Source organism: Gorilla gorilla, chromosome 10 (genome assembly GCF_029281585.2).
Source record: "Gorilla gorilla gorilla isolate KB3781 chromosome 10, NHGRI_mGorGor1-v2.1_pri, whole genome shotgun sequence".
Lineage (NCBI taxonomy): Eukaryota > Metazoa > Chordata > Mammalia > Primates > Hominidae > Gorilla > Gorilla gorilla.
The window spans coordinates 134,988,678-135,003,412 of record NC_073234.2 but is presented as its reverse complement, the minus strand read 5'-3'; the positions used below and the strand labels follow the sequence as shown (position 1 = coordinate 135,003,412).

Genomic DNA, 14,735 nt, shown 5'->3' with positions numbered 1-14,735 from the left:
TTGTAGCCCATGTCAGAATTTCCTTCCTTTTTAAGACTGAATAATATTCATTATGTATGTAACACACTTTGTTTACCTATTCATCCATCGATGGACCCTTGGGTGACTTCCATATTTTCCATCTTTTTGATTTTTGCATTACTTCTTCAGCCTCCCTCAACATTAACTTGCAATCTTTCTCTATTTTTATTTTATTTTTTCAGCTCCAGCTCAAAGGAGCTTCTGCTGGTTTTTTTTTAATCTACCCACATGTTTTTTAATTCCCAAGAGCTCTGTTTTGCTTCTCTGGCTGTTTTATTTTTTTCAGCCCGTTCTTGTCTTGTGGACACAATATAGTTTCTTATTCTCTGGGGATGCTACTCACCTATTGTTGAAGTTTTCTTCTACATCTTGTATTATTTGTTACCTTACATTTCATTTTTTTTTTTGGTAAACTGCAGGTCTTTTATTTCAGAAGAGTTTTTCATATGTCTGATAATCTTTAGTTGACTCATCATATTTGAAAGTGAGACACTGAAAAGCTGCTTGGAAGTTTTTTGCATGAGGATGGAGCTTGTTAATGGGTGGGTGGATTGCATCCTCTCTCTGGAGGACTCCTAAAGATTTTTTCTTTTGGACTGGTCACATCCTTGGAGAGAAATTCTCCGATTTCTGTCCAGGAAACCAAGTTGGGGAAGGAGCTTCCTTGTTCAACATTGCAGCTTTCCATTAATCTCGTTTTCAGCTTGGCACCTAAACCCTTCTCTCAGCTGTGCCTGGTGTCTAGAGTCATTCTGTTTAATCTTACCAGAGAGAAAATCTCTAATCTTCTGTCTGAGTTGGTGAGGAAGTGGGGGCCTGGCTGTGTGGGGTGGTAGGTGATCTCTGGCAGTTCCACGACTTCATAAACAGACTTTCAAAGATTTTCCCTACCCTTTATTCCTAACATCAAAGGCAGTATCTTCAGCTAGTACCTCCAATTTCTGAGCTTTCCTAGAGTTTTGCAGAGAAAATTGACTTTCTTCTTGTTGGCTACTATTTGTGCAGGATTTAGATTTCAGTGTCATGTACTACGTAAAATTAGTTGATGCCCAGCCAGCTATTTTCCATCGTCTAAGATTTTGTCACCATCTCATTTCTTCTTCTGTTTTCCTAATTTGTTCTTGAGTGTTTATATCCTTTTAAATTCATTTACTACGATTTTTTTTTTAAATTCTGGGCACATAGTAAGTGTATACATTTATGGGGTACATGAGATGTTTTGATACAGGCATGCAATGTGAAATAGGCACATCATGGAGAATGGAGTATCCATCCTCTCAAGCATTTATCCTTTATGTTACAGACAATGCAATTACACTCTTTAAGTTATTTAAAAATTACAATTAAGTTATTATTGACTACAGTCACCCTATTGTGCTACCAAATAGCACTTACTATCATTTTAAGTGGTCTTAGAAGGGGTGGGAGCAAAACAGGTATGTTCAATATTTCACGATTAATCAAAAGTCCTCTTTGCTTATTTGTATGTGTTTCAGTTTGGCATTAATATTTACCTTTATGCTGCAACAAATTTTTATTCCAGTGACATGTCTACTACTGATCATTGTTTTATTCTTATCAAATTTGCTAGTCTCAGTAACAACAGAAAAACTGGGAAAGATAATGGCTTGTATCTCTAGAACAGACACGTCTTCCATCATCTACATCACCATCATCAACATCAATACTTATTGAATTCTAGCTGTGTTCTAAGCAGTGACCTGAAAACTTTTAACTTTTATTATCTAATCTCCACAATTGCACTTGGGTAAATACTATCACAACCCCCATTTACAAGGTGGAAAGACCAAGCTTCAGAAAGATCGAGGCACTTGCATAAAATCATAAGCACATCAAAGAAAAGGATTTGAACCTTAATGGTTGGTCTCTAGACAGGTTCTCTAGACAGGTATGTGTGTAAGACATCTCAGGCAATGGTGTGCTTGAGAATCTCGACTAGGGGTTGCACCATTCCCCTTGAAGGCATTTAGAAATGTGGGAGCATCTGTGGTGGTCTCAATGATTTTGGGATGCTACTGGCATTTGGTGGAAAGACTCAAAGTACTACTGTCCTGCCATGCCATGAATTGTCCCCCAATAAAGGGTAAATCCCCACACACCTATTGGTAGGTGTGAGACAGATGTGCTAATGAAAAGCTTATAAGCCATCCAGTCAAAAGTCATTGGTTATTGTGTATCCATAATTAGAGTGACCAGTTGGTTCAGTTTTGCAAATGATTACATCATGATGTCATCAAGAATTGAGGGTGGGCACAAACTCGTCTTCTGAGTCAGGTAGCAAATTCCAGCTACAAAACCAATAGACAGTGAACTAACCCTAAATTTGCTAACACTCTTGCAACTTGCCTAGAGCCCCACTTCTTTGAGATCCAGGAGGGCAGAGACCTTGCTGATCTTATTTGCCACTTGATAGAGATAAAGGAATAGCTGGAATAGAGCCTGGCACATAATAGATGCTCAATAAGTATGTGTTGAATAACAAATAAATATTCTTTCTCCAGGGTTGAGGGCCACATTAGGAAATTATAGGGTTCTTTCACATGGAATAAACAGATAGCCAGGGATGGGTGGGATCATGGTGAATGAGGCCTGAAAGCCAGCTTGTGCTCCTCACCAAGCTATGTGCCCTGGTGGAGGGCTGTGTCTGCATGGAGAAAATGTGCCATATTCAGATTCACACAAAGATGCAATATGAGCTACCAGGAACCCTGTCTAGGGGGAAATTCTTGAGACATGCGTACCTCAAATTGAGGTTAAGTATGCTTTCAATAAATAGACTTTCAATATATAGAGGAAGAAACACTTCTGTGTCCCTGACAATGCTTGACCCATCAACTTCCAATACCACATGACATGTTGGACTAGAGCTCGTCTGTAGTGTGCCACCTCCTAACCCCCAGGACCCCAGGACTCCCCTGGATCTACATGGGGTGGTAGAAAGAACACAGAAATCCACAACTTGAAGAACACTCTTCTTGAATGTGTATTTTTCCAAAGTAGTTTTCTTTGCCAGCACCTACTCTAATTTGGTGATTTTATAGAAAGCTTCTCAGGCTTGGTGTAATAAATATTTAAGCATTGATTGTTTTGAGATTGTTGGCTCTTTTTTTTTACCACTCTGGAAACTAATTATTTTGAGCCTTGTCAATATGTTACACACATCCATGTTTATATCAATTTGCATCATCCTACAGTGCTTCTTCATTGGGATGGTCTTGGTATTGGGAATGTGCCCATTCTTCACTGGGGGACAGCCCCTAGCATGGCAGACATTAGTACTTTGGCTCTTTCCACCAAATGCCAGTAACACCCCAAATCATTGAGGGCACCACAAATCATAAATTACAGAGAAGTGACAGTTGAAAATTGCCAGGACTGAACATCACAAGAGACCCTAGGGGAAGCAAACGCCTGGCAGAATTGGTCTCCCACCTTCCTACTGCACATCCTTCCTCTTCCTCTTTGTCCTTTGTCCTTTGGAGTCCTTGTGATGAAACTGATCAAGCCCAGAGCTGCACTATATATCAATGGGAAAAGACTTCCAGTGCAACAGGAAGGGTGTAGGACACACTGTTTAGAATTTCTGTTTGTTTTTATATGTAACATGATGTCTCCAGGTTCCAAATCTGTACATCTGTCTGACAATTATTGCATGTACCTAGCATAGTGCTAAGAACTAGAATGCTTTGTTTTGTTTCATCCTTAAAACAGTTTTGCTCAACTTAAAACAGCTTTCACATTCCCATATTATAGATGAAGAAACCAAGGGTTTAAAAAGGTACAAAACTTGGCCAGGCGCAGTGGCTCACCCATGTAATCCCAGCACTCTGGGAGGCTGAGGCGGGCAGATCACTTGAGGTCAGGAGTTTGAGATCAGCCTGGGCAACATGGTCAAACCCTGTCTCTACTAAAAATACAAAAATTAGTCGGGCGTGGTGGCCGGCGTCTGTAGTCCCAGCTGGTTGGGGTGGCTGGGGTGGAAGGATCGCTTGAACCCGGGAGGTGGAGGTTGCAGTGAGCCGAGATTGTGCCACTGCACTCCAGCCTGGGTGACAGAGCAAGACTCCGTCTCAAAAAAAAAAAAAAAAAAAAAAGATACAAACTTGTCCATAGTAAAATGTCTCCAGTGGGGGAGGGAATGGGGAAGAGGGGATTAGAAAAGGAAGTTTCAATTCAAAGCATGTGCAAACCTCATCTCCCAGGGCATACCAAGCAGCATCATTAATATCTGACCTGTCACTACCAGCTGGAGTGCCAGTTCATTTCAGACCAGTGAGGGAAAAAGCCTTTGCAGGCAGTTTTCTAAGTGGCACTGGGAAAGGAGTGAATTGGCTGCTTCATTAATAAACCAGGACAGAATGTGGGCACCAGTGCCAGCCAGACAGTCTGCTGCTGCCTGGAGAATTTGGCTGCAGCATTGTTTCCAGACTCTCGGCAAAAAAAGTCAAGACCGGATATATGGGGAGAGGAAGGAAGGGAGGAAATTGGCTGGTTGGTCGGAAGGAACCGGATGCGACGGCTTCCGGGCCTCCAGGATGGGAAAAAAAGGTTAATGATTCATCCACACCATTCATTCATGCATGCATTCATTTCATGATACTTATTAAGCATCTACCACGTGCCAGATTTTCTTCTAGATGCTGAAGATACAGGAACCAACAAATATTCCTGCCCTTATGGAGCTTATATTCTAATGAGAGGGACACAGACTGTAAACATACAAATAATTAAAATACTATATCAGATGGAGAGAAGTAATTTGGTCAAAAGGTAGCAGGGAAGGAAGAACAGAGCTTGCGCGGGGTGGGTGGATGGGGGTCCTGATTTTAAACAGTAATCACAGAAGGCCTCATGAAGTGAAATTTGAGTAAAGATTTTGTAAAGATACCGTGCTGGTCACTGTTCTAAGCACTTTACAATTATTTATGTCATGAATGCTCCCAACAACCCCAAGAAACATGGCTATGATTATTCTGGTTTTACAAAGAGACTGAGGTTCAGAGATGCAGTGACTTCAGAGATCACACAGCTAGAAAGTGGGAGAATTGGGATTTGAATACAGACTTGTCTGAACTTCAGCGGCTGCACGCTTTCATATCGGTGCAGACGCCGTCCACAAACCGGGTTTGGGAAAGGGCAAGTTACGGGTGCAAATGGAACCTTGCAGGTGCCTACGAATCGAATATGGTGCCACCACCCGTGGGCAAGTGTGGGCGGACTTGATGGGGGACGGGTGGCTCGCGATTTTCACCGCGCTGAATCAGGGCTCTGCGTCTGTGGCCCGGGAGTTCCGTGGCCCAGCTGCAGGCGAGGTGAGCCGGTGGGGGAGGGAGCGCAACTGCAAGGGTTGTCCCGGGACAGTGCCGGTACGAACCTCACCCCGCCGCCACCCCCGGGCCAGCTGCTGCAGTCAATAAGGCGAGGGCCTAGCAGGCGCTCGTCGCCCTCCTGGTGGGGTTCGCTCGGGTGTTCCTACCAGGGTTGAAGAGGGCTAGGGAGCTGAGCTCCGGAAGGGCGGACTAGAGGCCCCAGCGGCCACTCCTAGAGAGGCGGGCAGCTCGGGAGGTCTGAGCGCAGAGGGCGGGCGGAGCCGCACGTTGCGTGGAATCCCCTAGTTCATTCCCGGGAGAGCCCCGGGCGCAGGACAGAGCAGTGGAGGGGCGCCTGGGAGCTCTGGGGGACACCAAGAGAGGCGAGGTTAGGGCCAGTGCGCAGCAAACGGGGAGGAACTACGACGCGCTGGGTAGAAAGAGTAAGAGAGACGCACCCACTTTGCTGGTGAGGGGGGCACACGGGGAGCCCAAGAAAGGCCTAAAGAGGTAGTGGGTGTGAGCCAGCCTCGGGCGCGTTAAAAAGCGTGTGCCGGAGGGAGGCAAGGAGAGGAAGTTGGGTGTAGGAAGAAGCGAGAGGAAACTGTTGCCTGGACAGAGCGTGCCGTGCCAAAGCGCGGAAACGGGATCAAGGAGGGGGCATCAGGAGTCGCCTGGGGACCCCCCGGAGAGTGGCGGAAGCGGTGCCCTTGGGCGCAGCAAAGAGAGAAGGGAGCACAGGCTGAGATAGAGACAGTCCTGGGCGCTGGAGAGCAGGAGCCCCCGGAGCGGCAGGGAAAGGAACGTAGAGCCTGCACGCTCGGGGAATGAGCTTACTGCGCTCGCTAGGGTGGCGCGCACTGGGGCTCTAGAAAAGAGGGTTGAGAAGCCCCGGGCAAGTGCCTAGGAAGGTCAGAGGAGTCAGCAAAGTCCACGGAAAAACTTACCCGGGTTGGAGAGGAAACGCACCCTGGGAGCTGGAAAGAAGAGGAAAGCTAGCCTGGGGGAAGCTTGATCAGGGCTCTGAGTACCACGAGGAGTGCAGAGGAGGTGCTGATGATTGCGGGGAGAGCTCTGAGAGCCCGAGAAAGGTGAGGAGGAGGTGCGAGGACAAAGAACACCTAGCACGGGCGGGGCCGTGAGGAAGGGAGCCGCAGAGAGCGCGCAGACTCCCCTGCAGGGGCTCAAAGCCGCCCGGGTCTCTCCTCCCAGGCTGCCTCTGGCCGTGATTCACTCACCATGATGGAAAAGACCAAAGCCACGATGTTGATGGGGTACGCAGGGCAAAAACACGAGACGATGGTGAGCCACAGGTAGTTCTTGGGCATGGGCACGTCCTCCTCGGTCTTGTCATCTTCAGTGTTGGCCTCGGGACTGCTGTCCAAAGCCCTCTTGAAGTCCGGGCTGGGGGCGTACTGAGACATGGGCGAGGCCGGCAGCGCCGGGAGGGCGGAGGAGCGCACGGTCTGTGTGGTCTGGGGCTCTGGCCGCCGGCTTGTGGCGAGGCTCTGAAAAGCCAGCGGCTCGGGGCTCAAGGGAGACGTGACCTCACCCCTTCTGCGTCCTCTGCCAGCACCCGCCCGGGCTCAGGGACCCTGGCCAAGAGCCTCCCCACAAGGAGGAAGGGAGGGAGAAAAGGAGTGAGGGGAGGCGGGGAGGACAGCGGGAGCGTCAGCCTGAGGAACAGGGAACAGGCAGATGAAGGCACCCCACTCCCTGAGATCGTCGGAGGGACGCACAGACTCACACTGAGAAGTCTGGAATAAAAGGAGGCTCAGGGAAGGAGGACTCATAGGCCCATTAAGTTACAAATTGGCCAGCCCGTGGGCTGAAGATGACCAGCTCATTTTTAAAAGCCACTTAATTCTAATACATTTAGATGGGACAGGACCAACCCTATCCAGTTGGCAACAGACTCACTACTTCCTCTTGACTTCAACGTTTTACCTTAACTGTCTGGTACCTTGGCATTTGATTTGTCTCCTGTGCCTCAGACCTTGAACACTGAGCCCCAGGAATTTCTCCTCCCCCCGACCCCCTCCCCCAGGTGGGGTGGGAACCAGGTGCCCAGCTTTGGCCTCAAAGCTTTCCACATTCTACTTGGGGCTCAAGAGACTGGAGTCCAGTATAGTCAGTCAGTGGGCACTGCCCGGTCCATGCCCGTCCAGGTGCCCTCCCCAGTGTGGAAACAAGGAATTCTTCTTTCCACTTTTCCACCTGCAGGACCCCTGGGGAGAAATGCAGGTAGATCAGGCTGGCCTAGGCAACCTAGATGGATGAGTGGGCTGGGAAGAAGAACAAGGTATCCACTCTGGGGACTAGTGTGAGAAAAGCAATTGTATCAGTGTCTAAGCTATTCATGAGAGGGCCTTATGGGCCAGAACTGAAGCTTGAATCCAGACAGAACTCGGAAATTGTCACTTCAGGAAAGCCCCTTCATCTTGCTAAGCCCCTATTTCTCCATCTGAAAAAGGGGAAATAATAATAGTCCCTGCCTCATAAAGTCGTAGTGACTCTTCTATGAGATGGTACATTATCCAGGTCAATCCATGTGCTCAATAAATATTAGCTATTATTAGCATACCATTTCTCCTTATATTCTGAAACATAGTGCATTATACAGTATCCTAAACCTGATATCCCTTGCAAATATTTCACCAAAAATCCAGGTATTCTGGGCTGCAGGACCACAAAGAAATGAAAATAATTTGATCATGCAGTGTCAAAAGCAATTGCTCACATCATCATACTCGAAACTATTAATCATCTTCTTGGCTTTCTCAGAATATGAGCTGATTGCCTGGGAGATTCTCACTTATCTCATGAGCCATACTTATTTTGTTATCTGCCTCCCTCATTGGACTGCACACTCCCCGAGAGAAGGGGTCATCTGGCTCATCTTTGTGTCAGCATCTGGCACAGTTCCTGGTACAAGGGATGTGCTTAGTATAGCTTGCTGGGTGAACACACAAAGATGAAATAGTACATTCTCTGCCATGCCTTCTTTCTCATTTTGATGGATTAATGGAATGGGAGTAACTAAAAGATTAGATTCATCTACTGAATTCTCAACCAAGTCTTTGCATTGGCTGTTCCCTCTGCCTCGGCTGCTTTTCCCTGGCTGTCACATGGCTCCTCCTTCTTTTTTTTTTTTTTTTTACTTTGAGTTGGAGTCTCACTCTGTCACCCAGGCTGGAGTGCAGTGATGTGATCTCGGCTCACTGCAACCTCCACCTCCTGGGTTCAAGCAATTCTCTGCCTCAGCCTCCCGAGTAGCTGGGATTACAGGTATCCGCCACCACGCCCAGCTAATTTTTGTATTTTTAGTAGACACAGGGTTTCACCATCTTGGCCAGGCTGGTCTTGAACTCCTGACCTCATGATCCACCCGCTTTAGCCTCCCAAAGTGCTGGGAGACTCCTCCTTCTTATTCCTCAGGTGACAGGTCAAGTCACTTCCTCAAAGAGAGGTCTTCTTGTAGATTATCTAGTGTAGGTCTCCATCCTTATTTTATTCTTGCCAGTTTATTATTTTTTTTGTGTGTAGTGTGTCACAATTGTAATTTATTTCTTTACTTGTTCACTGTCTGTTCTATCTCTAGACTATAGCCTGTCCAACCTGTTCAGAACTATATTTCCAGCACTTAAGAATTGTCTTGGTGCATAGTAGGAATGCAAGAAATGTTTCTTGAATGAATTGACCAAAATTACCTGGATGTATTGAAAAAAATAATTTTCAGGTTTTGATCAAGACCTACTTGGATTAGAATTTCTCAGGTAGCACCCCAGAAATCTGTACCTTTTTTTTTTTTTTTTTTTTTTTTTTTTTTGAGATGGAGTCTCGCTCTGTCACCCAGGCTGGAGTGCAGTGGCGCAATCTCGGCTCACTGCAAGCTCTGCCTCCCAGGTTCACGCCATTCTCCTGCCTCAGCCTCCCGAGTAGCTGGGACTACAGGCACCCACCACCATGCCTGGCTAATTTTTTTGTATTTTTAGTAGAGACGGGGTTTCACCGTGTTAGCCAGGATGGTCTCCATCTCCTGCCCCGTGATCTGCCTGCCTCGGCCTCCCGAAGTGCTGGGATTATAGGCATGAGCCACCACGCCCGGCCAGAAATCTGTACTTTTAATGACTGAGAAAACTGTATTTTTAGAATACTCCCTGGTGATTCTGATGCAACTGAGCAATTTCTCAGATCCCAGTTCTGTCTCTAATTCTTAGGACACAGTCCAGGATCTTTAGCTTGGAGATCCTCTCAGGTGTCCCAAACTCAATGTGTCAAAGAAGAACTCATTGTCTTCCCTAAGAACTTGCTTCTCAAGGCTTGGTCCTTGGTCAATGAGCACTGCTCACTTTTCCAATCTCTTCTGCCAAGTATCTCCTTTCTTATTTATTTATTTACTATTTATTTTTTAGAGACAGCCTTGCTCTGTCACCCAGGCTGGAGTGCAGTTGTGCAGTCATAGCTCACTGCAACCTCGAGCTCCTGGCCTCAAGCGATCCTCCCGCCTCAGCCTCCCAAAGTGCTGGGATTACAGGCATGCACCACCATGCCCAGAATTCTCTCCTTTCTTACTGCACTTCAATTACATAGACATTTTTCCCCGTTTCTCTAACATACCTAACCTTTTCCCACCCCAAAGTCTCTGTACCTACTGTTCCTTCCTCCTGGAATGCTTCCTCTCCTCTCTAACTATTGGTTCCTTCTCATCTTCCAGGACCCACTAACTCACATGTTACCGCCTGACAGAGGCCTTCCCTGACCATCATATATAAAGTGGACCCCATCCTCTTATTCTCCATCCCATTACCTTGTTTATTTTCTATGTCAGACATGGTCTTTTTTATTTATTTGTATTCTTATTTACTGTCTTTCCCACTAGAAAGGAAGCTCCACAAGGGCAGATATTTTTTTCCATTTTGTTTGCTGTGTTGTCCCAAACACCCAGAACTGTGCCTGGCCATTAGCAGGTGCTCAACAGATAATTCATTGAATGAATAAATTGTGAATTTAGTCCTCCAAGTTAGGTAGTTGGCAGCATTCGTCTTCTCTTTCTTTCAGCCTCTCCATGAACTATTCATCAAACTATTGATTCATTCTCAAATGTGACTCTTCATTCCATGTCTTCTTTTTCCCGTCCTCCTGGGCTTCCAATTCTGGCTCTTATTCACAATGAAAAAGTGCTCTCTGAATCATATTTGTGATCTGAGCCTAATTTATTTTAAAAATATTTGTATTTTTATTTTTCCCCCTTCTTTTCACAGGTGTTGTTGAGGCTAGTTAATTTCGTTGGTGCCAGTAGCCCAAGGTTTGGGTACCAAATGAAATTTTGCTTTTCAAAGTTTTGAACTATATTGTTCACTGTAACCCACTAGTGTCATCTAGGGAAAGCCAAAAGAAGGGATTGTTGACTCATTGTAGACTGTTTCTTCTGCCAGGAAAACAACTGCTTAACATGAGCCGAGCACTCTAGAATCGCCAAACATTGACCGAGCACCACTGTTGCACTAAGTGCATTCCCTGTGTGTATCATCTCATTTAATTCCTACAGCAAATTTTCTGAGGGAGGTGATGAGGTTTTCTTTTTCCCAAATGCGGAAACCTAGGAACAGATAGGTAAAGGGACTTGTGTAAAGTCTTCTGGCTAAGAGGAGGTGCCAGAATTTGAACTCGGTCTGAGATATTTGTTCAGCTGGCAGGTCCAGGCCAGAAAGTTAAATGGATATCTCTGACGTTCATTGGAGTTATTATGCTCTGCTCAGGGAAGATGGATTAATAGCTTGTTGACTGGTCTAAGATGTAGCAGTGAAATTGCCATCACTTGAAACTTTTCAAATTAAATTGAAAAGAAAGTGCCTACACCAGAAAGTGTAATGTATATGGTGCTGATTCTTGAGGGATGCATTAGATCACTCAGTGGGGGTTTCCAGCTCTAATTTCCTGAGCTTCACTAATTTTCTCTTGAGAGGTCAGTTTACAGTTCTTGGATGAACCCTACTGGCTGATTGCTTAATAATGTGGCAATACCTACCCTCTTTCAAATGAGACAGAGGAGAAAGCAACTTTCTAATAGCCAGCCTAGGAGAGGGGAAAGGCTTACTGTAGCTTTCTGGATTCTAGTGTAGCAACTTGCCTTTTTGATCTTTGAAACAAGTTTATTTCCAAATGTAAAAGTAATACGTATTCATTTAAGAAAATTGAGAAAATGAAGAAAAACATAAACAGAAAGAGGTGTCATCCAAGTAACCACTACAAACAGAAGGAACTATTTCCTTCTGGTCTTCTTTGTATACGTATATATCATTTTCCACTAAAATGGAATTATATACAGTTTTGTTTCCTCTTTTTCTCACTCAACATTATATGATGGTTAACATCCTTTGCAGATATTTTCATGGTCTCAGTAATTTCCCATTGATTAAAAGAATTATTATTTATGTCACCATGCCCTGATCACTAAGTATTGAAGTTATTTTTAGTGTTTATACACTGTTATTTTAAAAATTGCTGTGATGAATCTCTTTTGTATCTGAGTGTCTGCATTCATGATCTTTTCTTTGTGAATTGTGATCTTACAGGGTAGATATCAGTCTTTGAAAGAGCAGAGAAACAATTCAGATTGGCTGGTTGAGAAGTTGTATCATAAGATATGTATGAAAGGTAAAATTAAAATTTAGGCCAAGGAAACAACTATAGATTCAATAGACTACAGACATGAGATGCTTCATAAGAGATGAAATGAGATGGATTCAAAGAACAACTTCCCAATGCCAAATGGATCCCCGAATTTATAACATTCAATGGCAATGGATTGGTGTTGAATCTATGAATGTGTGCTGGAAATCTGTGCATTTGATCTTAGCTATGTCTAGGATTCCAAAATAAAAGTGGGCTGGGGTGGAGGGGTAGGGGGTGGGGGAGGGAGGAGGAGGAGGAGAGAGAGAGAGAGAGAGAGAGAGAGAGAGAGAGAGAGAGAGATTCTGCTGATCTGTGAGAATATAAGAGAGAGAGTCCAGATCTTTAGGAAATGGTAAGAGGTTGAAAGCATTTGCTGCCAAATTTCGCATTAGTCTCAAGTGCCGGCCGTTAGTAGTCATAAAGTCATAAAGTAACTGCTGTGGTCTCAGGGGTTTGCTACAAAATAACAGTGTCTTTTTGGCTAATATTATTAGAAAACCATGTACCTTTCCACTTTCCAACAACTTTGGTCCTCTCACAAAAAAAAAAAAAAAAAAAAGGAAAAACAGAGGAGAGGAAGTATAGGGGGAAACAGATTTGGTTTCCTTCCTTCCTTCCTTCCTTCTTTCCTTTCTTTTTTTCTTTTTTCTTTTTGAGTCAGAGTTGCCCAGGCTGGAGTGCAGTGGTGCGATCTCAGCTCACTGCAGCCTCCTCCTCCCGGGTTCAAGTGATTCTCCTGCCTCAGCCTCCTGAGTATCTGGGATTACAGGCGCCTGCCACCATGCCTGGCTAATTTCTATATTTTCAGTAGAGATGGGGTTCTACCATGTTGGCCAGGCTGGTCTTGAACTCCTGACTTTAGGTGATCCACATGCCTTGGCCTACCAAAGTGTTGTGATTACAGGCATGAGCCACCACACCTGGTCTCGTTAATTTCTTAAGCCATACCTTTTAATGAAACTACTTCTGGACAGAGGACCGTATTAAATAAAACTCAGCCTTTCAGGCTTAAAATGCAATTCTTTCCCTATTTGTCCTTCATTGTGCCAGATACTAAGAAAGCGTCCACCTGTCACTCTTCTTGCTGAATTGATGATACAAAATGCTGTGTATTGGACCATACTCTGTAGCTCATGGATGAGCTGCTTATAATAATTAGCAAATATAGCAGTGGTAATGGAAATCAGAGGGAAACCACCCATACTCTAATATACTAGCATTGACATTCCTCATACTCTCTTCTAGTCCTTGGATCCAGGTGCAATTTTCATACACTTGCAATAAAAGTACATACACAATTTGGTATCTTGATTTTTTAAAAACTTAATGCTCTATACTAAACCCTTTGCAAATTGTGATTCTCTTTTTGATTGCTTTAAAAATTGATGATAATCATTTTTGATCGCTTTAAAAATTGTATGATAATTTAATTGTTTTCCTTTTGTTGGATACTTTTGGGGAATTTGTCATCTTTTGTATGAAAAATAAGAAAGCATGGCTGGGCACAGTGGCTCATGCCTGTAATCCCAGCACTTTGGGAGGCTGAGGTGGGAGGATTGCTTGAGCCCAGGAGTTTGCGACCAGCCTGAGCAACATGGCAAAACCCCGTTTCTACAGAAAATACCAACAAAATTAACTGGGCTTGGTGGTGTGTTCCTGTAGTCCTAGCTAGTCAGGAGGCTAAGGTGGGAGAATTGATTGTGTCCAGGAGGTTGAGGCTGCAGTGAGCCATTTTTGTGCCATTGCACTCCAGCCTGGGTGACAGAGTGAGACCCTGACACACACACACACACACACACACACACACACACACACACACACACACACACACACACACACACACACACACACACACACAGAGCAGGAATTTTAGAGAGGCTTCTAAGCCCTATTTCCTTTCTCTCTTCCCTCACCACCTACCCAGGAAAGTACTGTGGCATCATCAGATGAAATGGAGACACTGAAAGCAAGTCTGTCTATGCTGGGAGGATTCGGGAGAGGTCTCATGAAGCAGAATTATTTCCAAAGACTCTGAACTCCAAACCACTTAGGGCTTGAAGGACTGAAAGTTGGGCAGGGAATTGCAACCAGAGTGATGGATGGTGGAGGCACTGAGAGTGGTGGATGAGCAGAGTTGGTCTGGAGAGGGTGCTAGGAAGACTGGGAGTAGACGAGAACTGCACTTTGGTGTGGCCTCGAGAGGGAGAACAGAGTTCCTATTTGGAGCACACTATCTGGTGCACCTAACTTAAGGAGAACAGATATTCTGGATTTTTTGTCAGCCTGTATCGTACTTTATTAGTTACATGTTATTATTCATTAAAAAATATTTATTTGAGGCCGGGCGCAGTGGCTCACGCCTGTAATCCCAGCACTTTGGGAGGCTGAGGCGAGTGGATCACGATGTCAGGAGTTCGAGACCAGCCTGGCCAATATGGTCTCTACTAAAAACTACAAAAATTAGCCAGGCGTGGTGGCACGCGCCTGTAGTCCCAGCTACTCAGGAGGCTGAGGCAGGAGAATTGCTGGAACCCGGGAGGCAGAGGTTGCAGTAAGCCAAGATCGTGCCACTGCACTCCAGCCTGGGCGACAGAGCAAGACTCCATCTCAAAAAAAAAAAAAAAATGTATTTGGCTACCCTGTGTCAGGCAGTATTTGGGTTGGGTGCCAGAGATAGCGTGATAAGCAAGAAAGCCATGATTCCTA

General features: G+C 45.1%; 1 protein-coding gene and 1 long non-coding RNA gene across 5 annotated transcripts in view; one reads left to right on the top strand and one right to left on the bottom strand.

Moving 5' to 3' along the window:
- Window positions 1–7,176, bottom strand: part of TMEM233 (transmembrane protein 233) — a 49,683-nt gene extending 42,507 nt beyond the window's left edge. The window contains exon 1 of one of the 2 annotated variants that reach the window (XM_004053981.4): window positions 6,590–7,176. In XM_004053981.4, the coding sequence (XP_004054029.1) occupies window positions 6,590–6,775 (186 nt within the window). In that variant the 5' untranslated portion in view covers window positions 6,776–7,176. The remainder of the gene's footprint in view (window positions 1–6,589) is intronic. The other variant, XM_063694394.1, reaches the window with a different exon arrangement.
- Window positions 1–14,735, top strand: part of LOC109028980 (uncharacterized) — a 283,881-nt gene that overhangs the window by 71,260 nt on the left and 197,886 nt on the right. The window contains exon 1 of one of the 3 annotated variants that reach the window (XR_008670425.2): window positions 5,392–6,442. The exons of 1 other annotated variant lie outside the window; for it this stretch is intronic. This is a non-coding gene — a long non-coding RNA (uncharacterized lncRNA). One more of the 3 variants, XR_008670426.2, reaches the window with a different exon arrangement.